A 20,737-nucleotide genomic window follows, 5' to 3' on the forward strand; every position below is an offset into this window, starting at 1 on the left:
ATAAACGAATTAAAATGTTGGAATTGCTCTGTATAAAATTTAATAATCAATTTAAACACAGTTGCAATCAGTATTGCAAACATCAAACCTATTTGCGTACTTACGAAACTCGTTCTTATAAAATTTAATTAAAATATGTACTCTGTGTCCAATTCTTATTGTATCATTATTAAAGAGTATCTCTTGTCAATTTGTGTTATTACAACACAGGATTTGTTTCATAATATCTTGAGTCAAAATAAAAAAAAAGTGTTCTAAATTCTAAATTCAAATCTCTTCGCATGTTTGCATTTGAGCAACCTACACTGAAACAGTTAAACGTTAAAATATTTAAATAGTTTTCTACTTTGTATCATCTGCATCGTTTTCAGACAAAAATAATAATTGTACTTAATAAATTATAATCATAGCCATTAAAGTACTTAGGTACCTGTTTTCCATACAGTATTTCTACCATAATTGGTAAGTGTTATTTGTTACTTTTAAATAAGTTGAAATAGTATTGTTTAAAAAAATGGTCACGACAAAATATTTCCTTAATAAATCTATAGCCAAAAATAAATTGTTAGCTTTCAATCAACATTCTTATATGTTTATGATAGCTCGGTTAATGCTAATTTAAACGCTTCGATATTTATTTTTCCTACACGTGATCGCCATCTGCGTAAATGTTTATTTCAATTGATACTATTATTACTTATGTACCTATTGAAATTAAAAACTATGAACCTTTATAAACGAGTTCATTATCCTTGTAGCGGGAACTTTTTGAAGTGAAAACTTCTTTAGCGGCGTTGGGTATAAAATTTTAAACTCGCGTCAGGACACGTGGCCTGATCGAAAAAGCGTAAGACGGATGTTTTTTTTTTAGCCCATATATTCCATGCGTAAGACGGATACCATTCCAAAATATCAAACAAAGTTTTCACTTCTGCCGGCACTCCCGGAGTGCAACCCGTCTTTTTTTTTCTATACTGCAACTTCGCCATCTGTTTATGTAAACAATAATCTAATATGGTCTCTGATTTTCATCCGTAAATATGTTTATACACTGAGATTTGCATCCAGTGACGCAAAGCTCATCATTTGTCTGCGAATTTTATCGCAAGATCGGGCATGCTATTTCTCTTCAGGCGAAAAATCTCACAGTGCCCCCTCCCTTCAGTTCAGCAGCTAATTTATTTATATGGTGTCCCAATCTACCTTGATATTTATTGCTGTTTAGTAAGAAAGCGGGAACTGAATAAATAATATGAGAATACAATATATTATATGTATTGCAATACAAAAGAAAAATTATACAAATTTCTTCGTTCTTTAAAAGAAACGGCTAGACAAAAGAAAGAACCTATAACACTAGTATAGTATTACGTTTAATTTATAACGCAAATAACGAAAGCTTCAGCACATCAAAACAGATAAAGTTTATTTTGACAGCTAGTAATAAAAACAATCTTCTTAATTCCCTTTGGGAATGTCTTGGCCAACCAAATGACTGAACTTGAATCGTCGAGATTCCCTCGTTACGCTATAGAATATAGATATACATAATATTTTCTTCTCTCCCTGCAGTATATTATTTATTTCAATCTATACTTATATTATAAAGCTGAAGAATTTGTTTATTTGTTTGTTTGAATGCGCTAATCTCAGAAACTACTGGTCCGATTTAAAAAATTCTTTCGGTGTTAGCCCATTTATCGAGGAAGGCTATAGGTTATATATCACCACGCTAAAATCAACAGGAGCGGAGCAATGCGGGTGAAACCGCGGGGAACAGCTAGTCATTTATAATTACTAAAATCTTTATTGAATAAATAAGTATTTGCTAATAGTTTCGAAACTAATCTAGGACTTACCTTCCTATAAGTTTTAAGTTGCAAACATTGTTTGCGTCTTATTAAAACAATATCACACACCACTAAGGAAGTAGGTAATTAGTAGATAATTAAACAATTACAACTACTTCACATCTTATATTTTCCACTCGTTAAGTACTTACACGTACCTAAACAATATAACCTAAGATGACACAAAACTTAGCATGTGCTAATTGCACTATAAATAATTATGTTCGCAATTGAGTTTGAGTTATAACAGTAATCTTAAGTTTTTATATGTTACATATTTAATAATCGTTTTCAATGAGGCACCCATCTAAACCAAAAAACGCGTTCAGCTGTTTATTGAAAAAGAATTGAAATCGTTTATTAATAATTTACCTACAAAAAATTACAAAATATACCTACAGGTGTATTAAAAAAAAACATTTTACTACCGTATGTTTCACAAGTCTTCATTACAAACAAAATAGAGTAAACACAATCATTTATATTTATTTAAACTGTTAGCACATTACCATGTAGCCAGTACATTATAATAGTACTTAGTACGTACGGATTACGGATGTTTAATACGGAATACCTACAAGTACAAATATCAGCCCTATGTGAAATGATTGACAAACAAGTGTACGGTTAGCAAAATAGCTCTCAATAATGCGTAGTTATTATGTAATATTGTACAGAGGTAATATTATAAAGTGTATGATTTAAGTCTTTTTGTGATTTCAAATTAATAACGTTTATCAAAATAATTGCTATTAATATTATATACATGATACTATATACAACTACTACACTACCATTTTTAATGTTTGTTTTGTAAATAGAAAAAACGAAAAGCGTGAGGTTTTTCGTTACGGAATTTCTCGATTCGGTCCCCGCGCTCAAGGCCCGCGATAGAAGCTATGCAATAGCTTAAAAAAATCACAACTTTAAACGTATTTCACACATTACAATATGTAGGTAGTATGGTTTGACTCAGTGAGTTATTTTTCTAAGTTTTTTCGTTATTTTGAGCATAATAAATAGAAGAAAAAATTAGTAATTACTTATCCGTAAATTTTTCCAGTATTGATTGTACTTAACAATTATTCTTACTTGAAATGTATCTAGTTATCTACTGTGTATTACATAATATTCGTGATTTATAAGCAGCATTTAGCATGGGCATGACGAATCGTGAGATGCATATCTCCCATCTTCCGTTATGTAAATAACATTGACCACAAGTGATAATATTTATATTTATAACGATAAACGCTTTTTAGTACTTTTGTACCATACATATTTCTATGTATACTTCAATATTTTTTACTATAGTCTACGTCGTATTTTTTTAGGGATATCGTAGACTATACGATATCTCTAAAACTTTTCAAAATGCATCGATTTATCTTCGTTTCTTCGTTCTTTTTACATGTATCACTATTTAATTTGCTTTTGGTATAACCACGAATAACTAAAATCTAAATGATAAGCAATATGTTCTTACCAAACATAGATTATTTTTGCGAAATTCTTTGTCCTTTCTTCCTAATTTTAGTACCTACTTCCCTAAAAGAGGATTATTAGACAGATACATTCACTTAGATATCGCCAACGCTAATTTATATTCTAAACTAGCTTACCGCCCGCGGCTTCGCCCGATTTGTCTAAAACCTAATAAATTATATACTAAAACCTTCCTCTTGAATCACTCTATCTATCAAAAAAAACCATAGCATACAAAGGGACATAGGGACGGAAATAGCGACTTTGCTTTATACTATGTACCTAGTGAAATACATACAGTTTATAATTTCAAATACATTTACGAATATTTGCGTCCTGTCATAATAATAACTAAAATATTCATATGAATGGTGATACGAGCTTGTAGTTACTGATAAAGTATTTTTTTTGTATTACTCATTATTATTGACCTGATTATCTCCATATTCATTATAAAATAGGTTTATCGCTCTGTAATTATGCTAATAATATAATTGAAATTAGACGGTTACAAAATACAATACAATATAACGCAAATTAAACTATCCATACTATTATTATAAATGCGAAAGTAACTCTGTCTGTCTGTCTGTTACTCAATCACGCCTAAACTACTGAACCAATTTGCATGAAATTTGGTATAGAGATATTTTGATACCCGAGAAAGGACACAGGCTACTTTTTATTGCGAAATATGTACCACGGGCGAAGCCGGGGCGGACCACTAGTAATAAATAATGACATACTAATACAATTACATGATAATGTTATGGAGAACGTCGTCACTTTTTCATTCATGAACAGAACTATTACTAATTATTATTACAAATTATAAAATCTTATTATTGATATAACTAATTATTAAATAGAAAAGTTAAGAGCTATGATTTATGAACCTTTTCAGAAAAATAGCGCTAATGAAATAATATTATTACCTACACATTTCCTCATTAATCATATCAAAATACATGATTACACAAAAGTAAAAGTTCATTATGCAGATAACGTAATTTAATTAAATAATTAATTGTTAATTTAATTTCGCACGTATTGATAGTAGCAAAACCGGTTCATTTTTATCAATATTAAGTAAATGAAGTCATTTACAAAAATGCTTTTACGTGTTATTAATTGTTTAAACATATAGGTAATATGTTTGTATGAAACCAACTCCTGACTCGATTTTGACCCCTTTTAAACGGACAGATTCAATTAAAACTTTGAACACTTATCAATGGTCGGTGACAATACATTAATTACATCGTGTTTTTAAAATAGATTAATTATTATTGAAGTGATACTTCTGCGTAAAATTTTGAAGGTCGCGTCATGGCAATACCGTCATGTCATGGAGTAAAGCGACGATTTTGGTATCTTTGAATCATGCCAAAGAAGTTTCACTTTTGACACGTGTACTCGACATACACGCTCTTTGTTTATACAAATTATAGACGTAATTTGTTTTTCAGAATGATACCTCGGCGGAAACACAACGCGTCGTCTGGATCGCTACCACCCCCCGACGATAAGCATGCCAGCAATGATTATATACGTAAGTTTTATTATTTTATACACTAGCTTCCGCCCGCGACTCCGTCCGCGCGGGTGTCGGTCTTCGCGTGGATGGTTTATTTCTCCATTTTGACAACTCTGACCATGACATCTTATAAATATCTATTGGACCAAAAAACGGCTAGGTCTATAATAATACGCAACGTGTGTTCACGGTTCTACAGAACAACGTCTATGGATAAAACTGAAAAATTAAAATTAATTTTTTCTACGTATTTTTCCAGGATAAAAAGTATCCTATTTTACGCCCAGGATAATAAGGTATAATTATACCAAGTTTCATCGAAATCGAACCGTTAGTTTTCACGTGATGCCTTCACATACAGACAGACAGACAGACAGACAGACAAAAATTTTTTTAATCACATATTTGGGTTTGGTATCGATCCAGTAACACCCCCTGGTATTTATTTTTTCAATATTTTCAATGTACAGAATTGACCCTTCTACAGATTTATTATATGTATAGATTACTAGCTTTTGAAACTTTTGAATTGATGTTCATATGCATGCAAAGCTAGGTACGTGAAAAGTATATGTAAAATTTCTAACTGTTTTACTAGCTTTATAATTGAGTTTTTCAAATTCTATCTACTTACAGTTACAATTGCGTTGTTGTACTAATTTAATTTGTTTAGATTTTTAAACGATAAACAAACTCCTAAAATAAATCTTTTCGCGTATATTATTAAAAGAAACTTCATCGTTTATGTAAGCGATAAATAAGAAAATCGGTATTTTTCTCATCTTGAAGAGAGGTGAGGATAATCGTAGTTTATCGAGAAATTAATTGGATCTTGATTGGCCTCTAAATTGGCTTATATCTCACGCCTTCTGCGCCCCATTATGATGTTGTTGTGATATCGGATTACGGCAATTTCATAAAGCGTATATAATATTATTAAACAAATATTATGTAAGATGACATCTGGGAATTTGTCTATTTTTTGCAAGCATCCGTTCCACTTATGACCTATCTAACCCTTTTGGCGTACTTTTTATTTTAAATGAAATATTAAAAGTAGATGAGTAGTGATTTGTCACTTCTGGAGGTTGCTAAAATAGTCAAATAAGTCTTTTTATAAAATAAAAATACTCTTAAACTTTTCTTTGCAACATACTCGCTAGGCGACAAAAAATGAAAGGATATAATATACTAGCTGGTCCGCGCGGTTTCACCCCCGTGGCTCCTCTCCTGTTGGTCGTAGCGTGATGATATAATATAGCCTATAGCCTTCCTCGATAAATGAGCTATCCAACACCGAAAGAATTTTTCAAATCGGACCAGTAGTTCCTGAGATTAGCGCCTTCAAACAAACAAACTCTTCAGCTTTATAATTATTAATACCTATAGATTATTCTATTTCCATACTGTCTGACAATTACGGTTTACGGTTAAAAATATTTATTTACTTCTCGCCAAAATCTCGCATTTTATTACCCGTGTTTGGGATACATAAATTGTTGAAATCCAGTTAGATTAGACTTCAGTTTACAGCATAATAAAACCTGTGAAGGTAGTAGAGGTCGGGATGATTTTGCATACCTTATACATGTTCTTGCGATTCGAATTGTAATTCGTGATTCATTGGGAGCACTCTTTTAGATTACCGTTGTTTTATTTGTTTATCTACTTGTGAAAGTCAAGTTTATTTGATTTCAGTGGCATTTGAAACTTAGGGATACATTAGATATATGCCTAAGGTTCTTTTTAATTTTTTTAAGAGAAGTTATACAATGTGTGCACATAAGATTTAAATGTCTTAAACTGGTAAATGCGACTTATTCATAGTTGTCTTCTGATCCACTATAGCTAATAAATGATTACTTTTGATAATTTATACAGAATACTAATCCATTGTAACATTTATTTACTCGAGTACACAAAAGGGGACGAAAGATAAATGACATGCGCCTAAATTCTAAAATATTTACCTTTCAAATCCTTTCAAAGTTAATTGCTGACTCATAAATATTTAATTAGTAAGAGAAACAGGATTAAAAGATAATTAGGTAGGTGTTAATTATACACCTTTCTGTGTATTTGTATTTACTTGACATTTACGCTAAAATGTTCATTGTTTAATTATTCCTAGAAGAATAACGGGATTTCTATATTTAGATGGTTTACGGCTTAACAATTAAAAATTCAGACGTACGTACATTTTGATGACTCCTAAAAATGTTTGTTATAACTGTTGTTTATTTCCGTGTTTTGAATACATTGGGTGGAGTTGCATTCTATTTTTATTTAACGTTTCTAATTAAACCTTATTTCTATATGATTTTGAAAAACATTAATGAAATTAAATTTTACTATTATTGACCAAATAATTTAGTGCTATTTTAAATGCTATAGACCTTTTAAATCGATGAAATACAAAAGGAAAAAAAAACATAAACTAGTTCAAAATAAACTAGATTTTGAATGCCAACTCAGACTGTAGGACCTTCAGACATGAGACATGAGACATATGACTTTATTTCCGTTTATCTAAAAAAAAGTATACATTGTCCAGTATTAATAAAATGAAACCGTCAACTAAGCAAAAGCTTATCTGTGCATCCCAGACGGGATGCGCAAATTTGCTAACATAATAATTAATATTGCAAGATGAGACTTTAATAGTTAAAGTCATATAGAGTTATGAATATAATCAAAGCACAGTATCCAATTTCTGGTTAGTAATTTCTGGAATTAATAAACATTATTCTAGGAACTAGAACAGTCAAAGGAAGCCGAAATAATGAAAACTGATCTTTAAAAGTTGGATGTTGATTCTTTTTGCGACTCTGTTCTGCACAAACTTTGATGAATTTTAGCATACAGATAAACCCTAAAGAAGAATACCTACATATGTTTTTCTTTGCGAAAGCAAACTTTAGGAGAGGTAAATAAAGGGTGGAAAGTAAAGAAAAAAACTTGTGTGTGCAAAGCCGCCGGCGGAACCAGACGCAGTAAGTGGATAGGAAACGTCTCATAAAGGATGAAACGAAAATGTATTACGCGATATTGAATGACACGTTTAGAAAAGCGTCGAAGCCCATTTATCGAGACAGCAATAATCCACGTTATTGGAAAAGTTCTCAAGAACTCCTACGTCCGGTCCGTACCACAAGTAATTCTGAACTACATTTCCATCTTCATTTGCCGATTTAAATCACTACAAATAGAATATATTACGCTTGAACGTGTGACGATTGAGAGAATTACTCCTTATTTCTCGTACTTTCTAGAATTTTTCAACGTTACGTTTATAATAAACGAGTTATGTAACGTTGTTTATCTCTTGAAACCTTAGGTACATGCATGCATGACTTATTGACATGTAATTTTCGGTGACCCTTCGATCTATTAATAAAATTAAAGTGGCCCTCATACTTTTTGTGTTTATCGATATTATGTTAAACGCAATATGAATAAAACAACATAAATATTTCCCTTATTTGAAGTCAATTATTCAAACCTTTGTAGAGAAATGAACAAACATTTTTTTATCCGCAAATATTAAATAGACGCTCAAACATATTATATGTATATGTATTATGTATATTTTCTGTAACGTGGCTCACCGAACTGTAAGCTTACATTAATTGGTCTTTCGAGAAAATTCATCAAATTCAGCGATTCGAATCTTTGTGTTTGTCCTAAAATGAATAGAATAGAATAGAATAAGAATTTATTCGCAGTAAAGATCAAACACATAAACAAAAAAATACTTAAGAAAAATAACAGTTTACTACGAAAAGGCTATGGACTCAGCATATGGTGAAAACAATGACTAAAAGGCCAGTGCTTTCACCGCTGTTTTTCAGCCATAGCCTGTTGTAGCCAAAAATGTCACACGAGTTGGTACAACAAAAATTGTGAACATGTATTGTTTATTAGTTTGCCAACATTCCTATCACTAATCATCAATATTTTTCAGTGTCAGACAGCGGAGCGGGTGAAGGTTGGCGGTCACACATAAAGCGACGGCTCAACCGCAAGACGCTCCACAAGAGAATACCGATCACCGCCTGGTTACCTCAGTAAGTACCCGGAAAATAGATCAATTTCCATTCACGGCATATTAGCTAATTATCCTGAAGTATTCAGATTGGTACTGCGTGATCTGCGCCCATTACGCTCCTAATTTGATTAGCTTCCGTGACTTGTTTTGATATAATATGTACATTCGTTATGTTATTTAGGTATTCTGTTTCATTAGTAAGTTGTGAATTTTAATGTTACACTATATTCTTGCGATATACTTAATTGCGATATGCTTAATACTTTTCACTCAATTGGTGATCCTCTTTTTTTATAATTTATAGAATACCTTTTTAATATCTTGAGAATAAAATAAGTCAAACCTTTATGTCGTTAAACCTTGTATACCGTTATCTTTTAATCTTAATCGAAAGTTAATCTGGTGTAGAAATTAATTAAAGGAAATTGGTTTCCAGTATTTAAGCGTATCGAAAGCACAAAATATATCGGTTAACAGACAGAGTTATGATTAATATCGTAGTTTGATAGGTTATGTTTACAACTCGTATTTAAGTGTCTCAATTTCACGGTTGACCAATATAGCCGCATGTAACGAATTTATCAATGGTATTACAAAATAAATGTCCTTATTTCAGGTACAATTTGGAAAAAGCGATAGGCGATCTCACTCATACTTTTCACTCAATTGGTGATCCTCTTTTTTTATAATTTATAGAATACCTTTTTAATATCTTGAGAATAAAATAAGTCAAACCTTTATGTCGTTAAACCTTGTATACCGTTATCTTTTAATCTTAATCGAAAGTTAATCTGGTGTAGAAATTAATTAAAGGAAATTGGTTTCCAGTATTTAAGCGTATCGAAAGCACAAAATATATCGGTTAACAGACAGAGTTATGATTAATATCGTAGTTTGATAGGTTATGTTTACAACTCGTATTTAAGTGTCTCAATTTCACGGTTGACCAATATAGCCGCATGTAACGAATTTATCAATGGTATTACAAAATAAATGTCCTTATTTCAGGTACAATTTGGAAAAAGCGATAGGCGATCTCATAGCTGGTATCACAGTGGGTTTGACAGTAATCCCGCAGTCTCTTGCCTACTCGAACATCGCTGGCTTGCCTCCACAATATGGTCTATACGGTTCATTCTTGGGTTGCTTTATCTACATCTTCTTGGGCGGATGCCGAGCTGTTCCCGCCGGACCCACCGCTATCGCCTCTCTTCTAACATGGCAAGTCGCTGGAGGCGTCATAGAAAAAGCAATCCTACTGAATTTCCTCACTGGACTGATTGAACTACTGATGGGAGTGCTTGGACTTGGATTCCTGATCAATTTCGTATCAGGCCCTGTGTCTTCTGGATTTACATCTGCAGTTGCATTGATGATTGCCACGTCGCAAGTTAAAGACTTGTTCGCTATAAACGTGAAGGGTACGACGTTCTTGCAACAATGGATATCAGTATTCAAGAATATTCACAGTGCGTCCTTATGGGATCCAATTCTTGGATTCAGTTGCATTGCACTTCTACTGTCTATGAGGGTAAGTTGGAATATCATTTCGGATATTAAGTACTTTCAATGCTTCTCCATCAACGTCCGTACGCTATAAATACTTTGTAATTTTCAGAAAATTGGTATGATTAAACTTGGAGAGAAGTCTTCAGATGGACCCAGCACTCGGCAGAAAGTGTTGACTAAATGTATGTGGTTACTCGGAACCTGCCGTAACGCCATAGTAGTGGTCCTCACTGGAGTCCTCGGCTTCTGGTTCGTTACTGCAAAGGGTGGCTCACCTTTCCGACTTATGGGTACGTAAGATTTACTACTTCTCTTCCGAATTCGTATGAATAAAGTAATAACATTGTCTTTTGTTTTTCAATGCGTTCGCCAGGTGAAGGTGTACCGGGCGGTTAGTAATGTAACAAACGAACTCTTCATCACATCAATATCTGTATTATTTTGATCTGCATCGTTATTTTTCCATCTGTAGGAGTCGATCAACCATGCACGCTGATATTCTTCATTATTTTCCTGTCATCACATTGCATTATGTCACTGTTATTTTATTATTTCGCTCGACTAATGTTAATGTTCTTATAGGTGCCATACCCTCTGGAGTCCCAACGCCGATGGTACCACCATTCAGCTACGTGAAATCAGATAACACCACGGTAGATTTCGTCGATATGGTCTCGGAAATGGGATCGGGTTTACTGGTGATCCCTTTGATAGTGCTGCTTGAAGACATTGCGATTTGCAAGGCGTTTTCTGGCGGGAAAACGATTGATGCGACTCAGGAGATGATCGCTCTTGGACTGATGAATGTCGGCAACTCGTTCATGCAGGCGTATCCCGGAGGAGGGTCGCTTGCACGTTCTGTAGTTTCCAACGGATCGGGAGTGAAGACTACGTTCAACGGACTTTACACTGGTAAGTTTAAATTACTCAATAAACACACATTAAGTTGTAGCCCTTTGTCACTTATTATTAAATTTCTAAAAGCGAAGGATCTTTAAGTATTAGATTAAACAGTACGTTTCAATATTATTTCTATACAAAAATAAAAGTATACCCGTTTATATGTTACATTAAATTTCTTCTGCTCCAAAAACAAAGATTCACGAAGACTGCATTACGGTACTTAACGATTATCTTTATATTTTCAGGTCTGATGGTGATCTTCGCCTTGCAGTTCTTCACGCAGTACTTCGAATTCATTCCAAAGGCGGCATTGGCTGCTGTCATCATCTCTGCTATCTTGTTTATGGTAGAATATGATGTCGTCAAGCCAATGTGGCGAGCCAAAAGTAAGTCATAATACTATTCTATAGATTATTATTAATTAATGTCAGTAACAATAGCCTAATTCCCATGAAAATGTTGCAGAACAATAGGTCCTGATAAAATATGTATAACAAGTATTCTCGCCTTTGTAATACATATTTTATCGTTTTATAGTACCTATTTTGTGATATTTTATATTCCTGCCACGAACTGTATTTTATGAACAACTAGCTTACCGCCCGCGGCTTCGCTCGCTTTGTTTAAAACCTAATAAATTATATTTTAAAACCTTCCTCTTGAATCACTATCTATTAAAAAAACCGCATCAAAATCCGTTACGCAGTTATACAAAGGGACATAGCGACAGAGAAAGCGACTTTGTTTCATACTATGTAGTGATATTAAATATTTAGAGAGAACACAGACGCTGACGTTAATTTCCTTTGAAAATGTTTTTCATGAGATTGTAATGATGTCTTTAGCATATAAGGATAAGTAGAGTATACTTTTGATCATTTCCGTTCTTTTATAAACGTAAATGGAACTATAATATGTTTTATCAACGTCATCTTTCATCATGCATCTAAAGTTATGCATCTCACATCAACACACAATGTGCCCATAATTTTCCGTAACAATAAGTTGCGGTTTTCCATGAGGGAAAAAACCGTAGAAACTACATGTAACATGAGTGTTTAGTACTTTCAACATTTAGTAAATAGTTGAAAGTTACCTCTATTTTTTCAATTATTTCCCGTGAACTATTGAGGAAAATTGATTGCAGTCGCGCTCATTTTCTTATCTCTATACACACTTCAAGTGGCTATTTTGCATTCAATAGTTGAATTTATGGAGAAAAAGAAATTTCGCGTAGAATTATTTTTATTTAGCTGAATAAACATGGATCAAAGACATTATTTCGAGCTTAGAAGGCATTGTAAGGATAACAATGAGAAAACTTTTAATGATGCGTCTTGAGGCTTTGCAGAAAGCCGTAAGCTTAGAGTTAGTACTCAAGTAGCTTAGATCCTTTTAAAAGAAAGAACAGCCCCCCTAGACAAGTGGCTTTCTTTTAGCGTAACGTTTGATAGAATAGATTATGAATGTATGAGATTGACGTAAGCTGTCGATACATTTATCTACAGCTTATGTCAATCTCATACATTCATAATCTATTCTATCAAACGTTACGCTAAACGAAAGCCACTTGTCTAACCCCCCAGTACACCTACTCATTACTCAACTCTGTATTATCGTTATTTTTAATGTTTTATACCAATGACCTATTATACCAGTAGACGCGGCATACGCCAACATCATTGCACTAAAAAACAGCGTAATTAATACATACCTACTTACTAACGCATTATCACCAATACAGTTGTTCTCTCTTTCACTCTCACGCACGAGACATAATACATGTCTCACTCATGTACTTCGTAATAACAACTGCCGATTAAAATACAAAAAGAACGTCCAGCCACGACGCTGAATGGTGCGTGACTGAGTGAAACTCGGGCACTTACCTGAGTTTTTTCTTGCCAAAATAGAGAGCGGGTAACGTATCTAGCTCTTTTATATATCATAGTTTTATACCTATTCTTTGAATCATAATTCTTACGCATGTAAATATGTATTTAGATATTTCTTTGACTTACTTGACTTAATGTCCTGTGGCCCCTATGTGGGGCAGAGGGCGTCCACAGTGCGCCGCCATCGCGTTCTGTCTTGGGCTACGCTCTTCACCTCCTGCCACGTCAACCCAATCGCCCTAGCCTCCGCCGCCACCGATCGTCGCCAGGATTGCCTAGGACGGCCACGCTTCCTTTTTCCTTGCGGAGTCCATTCCAGGGCTTGCCTAGGTATATGTGAGGTATTCCTTCTGAGGGTGTGGCCGATCCAAGTCCATTTTCGACGTAAGATTTGACGGGATATAGGAGTTTCATGGCAGCGTTCCAATAGATTGTCGTTGGATATCTTGTCTGGCCAGTGGATTCGCAGTATTTGGCGGAGGCATCGGTTGACGAAAACCTGAAGTCTATGCGTGATGTCTTTGGTCACCCTCCACGTTTCACTCCCATATAAAAGGACACTCTTTACGTTGGAGCGAAATATTTTAAATTTCACTCCACGCGTTAGCTTCTCCGATTGCCATATGGGTCGTAGCTGCGCGAAGGTTGCCCTTGCTTTGGCGATTCTCGAAGTGATATTTCTTTAATCTTATAAAAATGTTAAAAATAATTATGTAATGACGATTCGAAAGTGCTACTAAATAGTAGTCTAATTGAATAAATGAATGTTTGAGTTTGAGTTTGAATGAATCCCAAAATGTGTTGGTAAGCGCATAACTTGAGAACGGCTTACACGATTTCGTTAATTCTTTTTTTATAATATTCCTTGAAGTTCGAGGATGGTTCTTATGTAGAGACGTGAATATGTACCACGGGCGAAGCCGGGGCGGACCGCTAGTTAAAAATAAAACTCGATTGTCTTCATCAGCCTATATTTATTTCCATTAGTTGCAGTGCTACCTGTCAGAGGGTGGATTAATAATTTAGTCTTTGATTTTATGATTAATATGAAATATTTAAATTGTTTAATACGGCTTGAACCACTGAAACGTCTAAGCTCTTTAATATTTTCTACTCAGCGGAATTAATTCTGTTTCTCATTATTTCAGAATTGGACCTCATTCCTGGACTAACGACCTTCGTCCTCTGCTTGGCTTTACCGATAGAGATGGGCATCCTCACCGGAGTTGTTGTCAACATTGTGTTTATCCTGTACCACGCTGCTAGACCCAAATTCTCCGTGGAAATGTTAAAAGTAAGGAATTTTCATATAAAAAAGAGTGTGTGTACTTATGTACACGCGTTTTAAGTTATACTTCTTTGGCGTATGGAAAAAAAATACTAGAATATACAACTTGAACATAGTTATCAATTTTCATACCACCTAGAACTAACTTCATGCTGCTAAATTTAGGTGTCGGTGTGCGCGCATCGTAAAAATTCACTCTCATCATTTTCTCCATCGCGCCAAAAGAAGTATAACTTCAATAACTTAAAATAGAAAAGATTATTTTGTCGCCCAGAATACATTGAAATATACAATCATAATCTTCCTTAACATTGTTTATAACCACAGCTTTTGATAACCTGAATTTACTGTAATAAACTTCCTTATGCCAATGCCCTTATAGCGAAGTTAATTTAATTTAATTCTATACCAAGGATTAATATTAACATAACATACTATACATTTTTGAAGTAAAACTTCTTTAGGCGCGATGACAGTAAAATTTCAAGGTTGCGTCATGGCAATACCGTCACGTCATGGAGTACGGCGACTATATTGGTATCTTTGAATCTTTCCAAAGAAGTTTCACTTCTGACACTTTTTTTTACAAATGCTCTTTTTTATAACAACATAGCAAAAATACTCATATCCAAATCATCATATATCTTAGTTTGGGACCCACTGTCGTACATTAATTGTAAAACATAAAATGGACAACTTTTATTTCATTTCATTCATTTTCATTTCATTTCATTTATTTCATTTCATCTATAATATAAAAATGAATCCCAAAATGTGTTGGTAAGCGCATAACTTGAGAACGGCTGAACCGATTTCGTTAATTCTTTTTTTATTATATTCCTTGAAGTACGAGGATGGTTTTTATGTAGAGAAAACGTAAATGTGTACCACGGGCGAAGCCGGGGCGGACTGCTAGTTTCAAATATATTTTTTTAATATTTCCAGACTGACCAAGGCGTGGAATACCTAATGATAACACCAGACCGTTGTCTCATGTTCCCGTCAGTGGACTACGTACGACGTCTCGTCACCAAGTGCGCGACCGGCAACTCTGTGCCCGTCGTCATTGAGTGCACTCACATATACAGCGCTGATTACACAGCCGCCAAGAGCATTGAACAACTAACAGCTGACTTCCACGCGAGACAACAGCCCCTATACTTCTATAATGTAAAACCTTCCGTCTGCTCAATCTTCGAAGCCGTCGCTAAGCCGGAACACTTCGTCGTCTTCTATGAAGATGACGAACTTGACCGACTCTTTACAGCGGACGACAGGATCGCCCCAACCAAACCCACCCTCCCCTTGAATGCTTAGCTTGTAATATAGGACTATATTTTTGGAACGAATTTGACGGTTTTGGTGCCGTCGTGTAAATAGTTCGCCGAGTGAACCTCGAATTTATCGTGTATCGATGTAAAACTTTGTGATTGGATGACTTAAAATGGCCGCCGGTTGACACAATGAAATAGATTTTGTACCAATGTTCTATTTTTGGTAAACTTTACCGTTTTAAATTAAAAAGCAGTAGTTTTCGGGCTAAACTATACAAATTGTTCCAGAAATTTTTCGAAGTCAAAGCTGGTGGTCATTTTTGTTGGTCATTTTAGTCACATGAACTATAGATGCTCTATTTTAGTTATGTAAGGGTCGGAAGGTGAATGGCTGTGCAGCTGGATCCGGGGACCGGACGTCCGCATCCATCAGTATTATATACCGAGTGTGAACTGTACTCGAAACAATTGTTCTGCTCAATTTTCTGGATGTAGTCGATTTTGAGAATATATTGTCTTAAATAGTTTAACCAATCTTTGAGATCTTACCACATTTGAACAGACTTGTAAAGCTGTTAAATGTGTAATTTATGTTAGTACTACACTACAACACATATTGTTAGATTCTTCAGAGTTGTATAATCTGTAGTTTCCACTTTTCCATTCAATTAGAATTTTATGGTAGGTAATGATTCAACTTATTATGCTTTTTCCATATTACTTTCTCTGTTCCTCTTGACAGATACTAAAGAGGAACAGAGATACCTACATTGTTTTCATATTTGCTATTTTTTAATTATTCAGAAAAAAGCTTAACAAAACAATATTCATGAACAGAGCCAGAACAATTCTCTCGTGTATGTTGTTAGCATGAGAAATAATGATTCGTGATTATGGTAAGACTACGACACAAACATTAAAGTTGTACAAATTTTTTTTTTTTTTAATAATTATATGGAGTTATTTTGAATTCAACAATTACGCGATACTATTTTATAAATAGACCTTTATTTAGCAATAATTTTAAAGATGTGTATTTTGTGTCGTGGTCTTGTTGGCCAAGTAAAAGACGATCCGAAAAAAGCGGACATGATTTCTACCTTCTAATTATTACTGATCTGATTCTTTTACTACAAAACAATCTTTATATGAGTATTGAGTAGTTCTTTTTTTACAAATAATATGACGTATATATTGACTATTTTTCTACTGAACTTATCCTCGCATCGGATCGTATTTACTGAGCTGGTGTTGAGGTATAACCCCGTAAGGGTGCTTTTCAACCAATAATGTGCGAGAATGTGTACCGAGGAATGTGTTTGAAAAGAACCAATCATATCGCTTCATTTAGTTTGAAGTTTGAAGCGTTTAGCGTTTGAAGCGATTCTATTGGTTATTTACAAACACATCCCTCGCTACTCATCCTCGCACATCGCTGGTGGAAAAGCACCCTAAAAGTTAGGTAAAAGTGTGTTTTCAGCTCAAATCTTGCGTAGGGTAACTGTGTTTAGGGAACGGTATGATGTTAAACTTATTGACTAATAATTATTTTTATTTATTTGTATGTGTATCATGAATATATGAATATATTGTATATCGACGCGACACATTTCAAAATAACGATTTCTCAGTAGAGTTAAAACAATAATGTGTCGTACAGTAGCATAGAAAATAGAAGTGAATTGGTGTATTTTGATGCAAATCTCGATGTCGTTGTTCAGAAATAATTAATGGTAAACGTAGATTATAAATGTGTGTCTACTTCAATCTTCTGCGTCGCGTCGACTCTTTAGCTTTAAGCAGATTTTGTGACGAATAATTATTGTTGAGAAAACGATATATTACTTTCTATTCACTATTTGGAATTTTGAAAATCATGCAACTCGATACATTACTGTTAGGTAGACGCTTATCATCATTCGAACGTCATCAATGTATTCCTGCACAATTTCAATGACGATATCCGTAGATAAGTGTATTTAATATATTTGATGCAAATGAATATGTACTTAATTCTAGTATTAATAGACATTATATTGACTCAATTAGGTTCTGCAAGATTTAAGCTGAACTGTCGATTAACCCCTAAGTTTCCGCATAGCGTTATTTTTTTAATAATGATTTAAGAGGACCCTAGGCGTCTCTCGCCATGTTGTGATTGTAGATTTTAAAATAAATTTAATTATTCTTATGTACTTATGCCATGAGTTATTACGCCATGTCCATAATATGACTATAATCGTGATACTTAAAGAATTGTTTAAGTAGTAGTTTATTTATTAATATGTGTTTAGAGTACAAGTTAGTTTGTAGAGGAATTTAATATCATTCTACTTTAGAGACTAGGGGTCCAGTGCGTCGTGTGATTTGTGATAAATGCAAATGCATTCTTGTGTGAGTGTAAGCCTTGGAGTTATTTATATGTATACGTATTATAATTTTTATAACGCAGTTCGATTTTTGGAAGAGTTCTACGTCAAAGAGTCGGTAGTTCACAAAAATGGGGACAGATGCTCAAGTTAAATTCAAATTTGTTATACTGTTCTCTGGTCTCTTCGGGAAACTTTAGGTTAATATTAAGTTGTTTATGAATAACAGCACCAGACCCTGTAAGGAAAATTAAAGAAAAATTATTAAATTCTACTTTGAAACCAGAATGTCTTTGAGATGACTATAAAATTTCAAATGTAACAAAACGTATTTTCATAGTACAAAACATAGATTTATATTAAACAAATCATATCTCGATATAATTGTACTTATTTATAGAAATATGTACTTATACAAACATGACAAATACATTTGCATGTCTTGTTTCTTTAGTGTGAGTGGTATAACGACGCACAAACCTCTTCTGAGACTCCATTATATATATTCATCTTGTGATCCATAATATAATATGTATGTTTAACAAATGGAAGTTAATAAAATTGATATTTTAAAGAAATGCTTTAGATAAAAAAAAATATATATAAATATTTAAAATTGTGGTGCGTTTAAATGAAAATTAACTAATGTTTTCCCAGTTCCAAGAACAAAATAATTCTAATTAAACTCTTTGAGAGTTAGATGACTTGGTTGTTTTATTTACACCCCTTTAGATATAAGTTACTACGTTAATTGAATAAATATCAAATCTTAGGTCAAAACTATCAATTAAAAATACTAATAGTTTTTTCCAAGATTAAATTAATATATATGTCTGTGTGTTTTTCGCTATCTATACATGAGTTGATATTTGTGTGACTTTAAAAATTAAAAGTTACTGAACTGTTGTATATGAAAAGTTATAGTTCATTTGAATTTCTAGTAACTACTGCACATAAAAACAAAGACGAAGTTGAATAAAATAAAAACTGAAATAAAAGCAAATGACGTCACGAAACTCCAACGAAGCCTGCATATCATTTCACGCAGTTTTTAAATATCAAAATATGTATGTAAAAAGTAATTCTATCTGTGTGTCTAGTTCTTCTTCACGCCTCAATCACTGAACAGATTTGAATTGAAACTTGAATTAGTACAAATATATTTTTTATCCCTAGAGAACGGGAACTGTGCGGAATTTCCTTTTCGGTGATTTTAAAATTTCAGGAGTCTTAAATAAAAGTAAACTTCTTTAAAATAAGGAAATTTTGTGATAAAAAATGAAAATGAACATCATGATCAAGCAAGATCACAATATGTTCACGTGTTCATATTATGCTCAGTGACCCAAAGACTGTTTGGACCTCCCTCACGAGTATGCGCGAACATTTCGATCTCGAGGAGGTTTTTTTCTGTTTCTTTATATGAATATAGGAACACCGGATGGCCAAATTCCCTCTTCGCTTCCTGACCCTATTTTATGAATAAAGATATTTGAACACTAAATTCATTGTTTCATTTATGACACCTTATCTACATACATCTACCTACTACTATTTAGATATCTGCTGTCTACAACAAATAAGATCTCCTAATCAATATTTGTGCCACTATTAAATCACACTAACCCTTTTTCCAGTTAACAAAACAAACTGACCTTTATGTTATACTAGCTGCGCTCCGCGGTTTCACCTGCGTGGCTGCGCTTCTGTTGGTCTTAGCGTTATGATACATAGCCTATAGCCTTCCTTGATTAATGGGCTATCTAACACAGAAATAATTTTTCAAATCGGACCAGTAGATCCCGAGATTAGCGCGTTCAAACAAACAAACTTCAGCTTTATAATATTAGTATATGTAGTACCTATAGATAATTATATTGTGTGCTTTGATATAGTAACAGGTCAATGCACATGGAAATTGAGACTACATTGTTCACTGACGTTGCACTTATGGCACAGAATACATAATAGTAGCTAAACGCTACTTATGGCAAAATGGGATTGCATTTGATTTGAATTTGAATTTGCTGGATCAGCGGAAATGTAATTTTGGATTGAATTTCCGAAATGATTGATTGGGAATAAAATTACTTTTGAATATAGGGCAATATTCTGAATTGACAATGACTATAGCATAGAATCTTCAAAAAAATATAATATAGGCAGGCTAAAAATACATTAGAAACTTAGAAATATCTATCTCTATTTGATTTAATTCTATTCAATTTCAATAGCTAGCTTATTATATGTATTGTAGGAGACTTGCAAACCCAATTGGGGTATTGAAAATTATTAATTTATTGTTTAGAACATATTAGAGCAATATTTTATTTTTATATTATCACTGTACCTAAAGCGATTTCTTTTAGACAATTCACGGTATATAATTAAAAAAATGTTACACGTCAGCGCTGTTTTATTACAAAATTGTTTTATTATCTCGAAACTGCAATTAATAAAAAATGAAAATAAAAGATTTTTTAATAATTAATTAAAAAATGTCCTGTCCAGGATTTTCCCAGTCAACCCATTTTTAATACACTAAATTTATTATAAAGTTGGTCTCATTCTATTATCAC

At 33.4% G+C, this 20,737-nt stretch overlaps 1 protein-coding gene across 3 annotated transcripts in view; it reads left to right on the plus strand.

Moving 5' to 3' along the window:
- LOC123695315 (sodium-independent sulfate anion transporter) overlaps positions 1-16,370 on the plus strand; it is a 30,955-nt gene extending 14,585 nt beyond the window's left edge. For 2 of the 3 annotated variants that reach the window (XM_045641125.1, XM_045641126.1), the window contains exons 2-10: positions 4,805-4,887; positions 8,837-8,939; positions 9,929-10,451; positions 10,539-10,719; positions 10,803-10,820; positions 11,012-11,341; positions 11,578-11,718; positions 14,376-14,521; positions 15,461-16,370. In XM_045641125.1, the coding sequence (XP_045497081.1) occupies positions 4,806-4,887; positions 8,837-8,939; positions 9,929-10,451; positions 10,539-10,719; positions 10,803-10,820; positions 11,012-11,341; positions 11,578-11,718; positions 14,376-14,521; positions 15,461-15,832 (1,896 nt within the window). In that variant the 5' untranslated portion in view covers position 4,805 and the 3' untranslated portion in view covers positions 15,833-16,370. The remainder of the gene's footprint in view (positions 1-4,804; positions 4,888-8,836; positions 8,940-9,928; positions 10,452-10,538; positions 10,720-10,802; positions 10,821-11,011; positions 11,342-11,577; positions 11,719-14,375; positions 14,522-15,460) is intronic. The other variant, XM_045641128.1, reaches the window with a different exon arrangement.
- Positions 16,371-20,737: the final 4,367 nt, after the last annotated feature.

This window comes from Colias croceus, chromosome 11 (assembly GCF_905220415.1).
Source record: "Colias croceus chromosome 11, ilColCroc2.1".
Classification (NCBI taxonomy): Eukaryota; Metazoa; Arthropoda; class Insecta; order Lepidoptera; family Pieridae; genus Colias; species Colias croceus.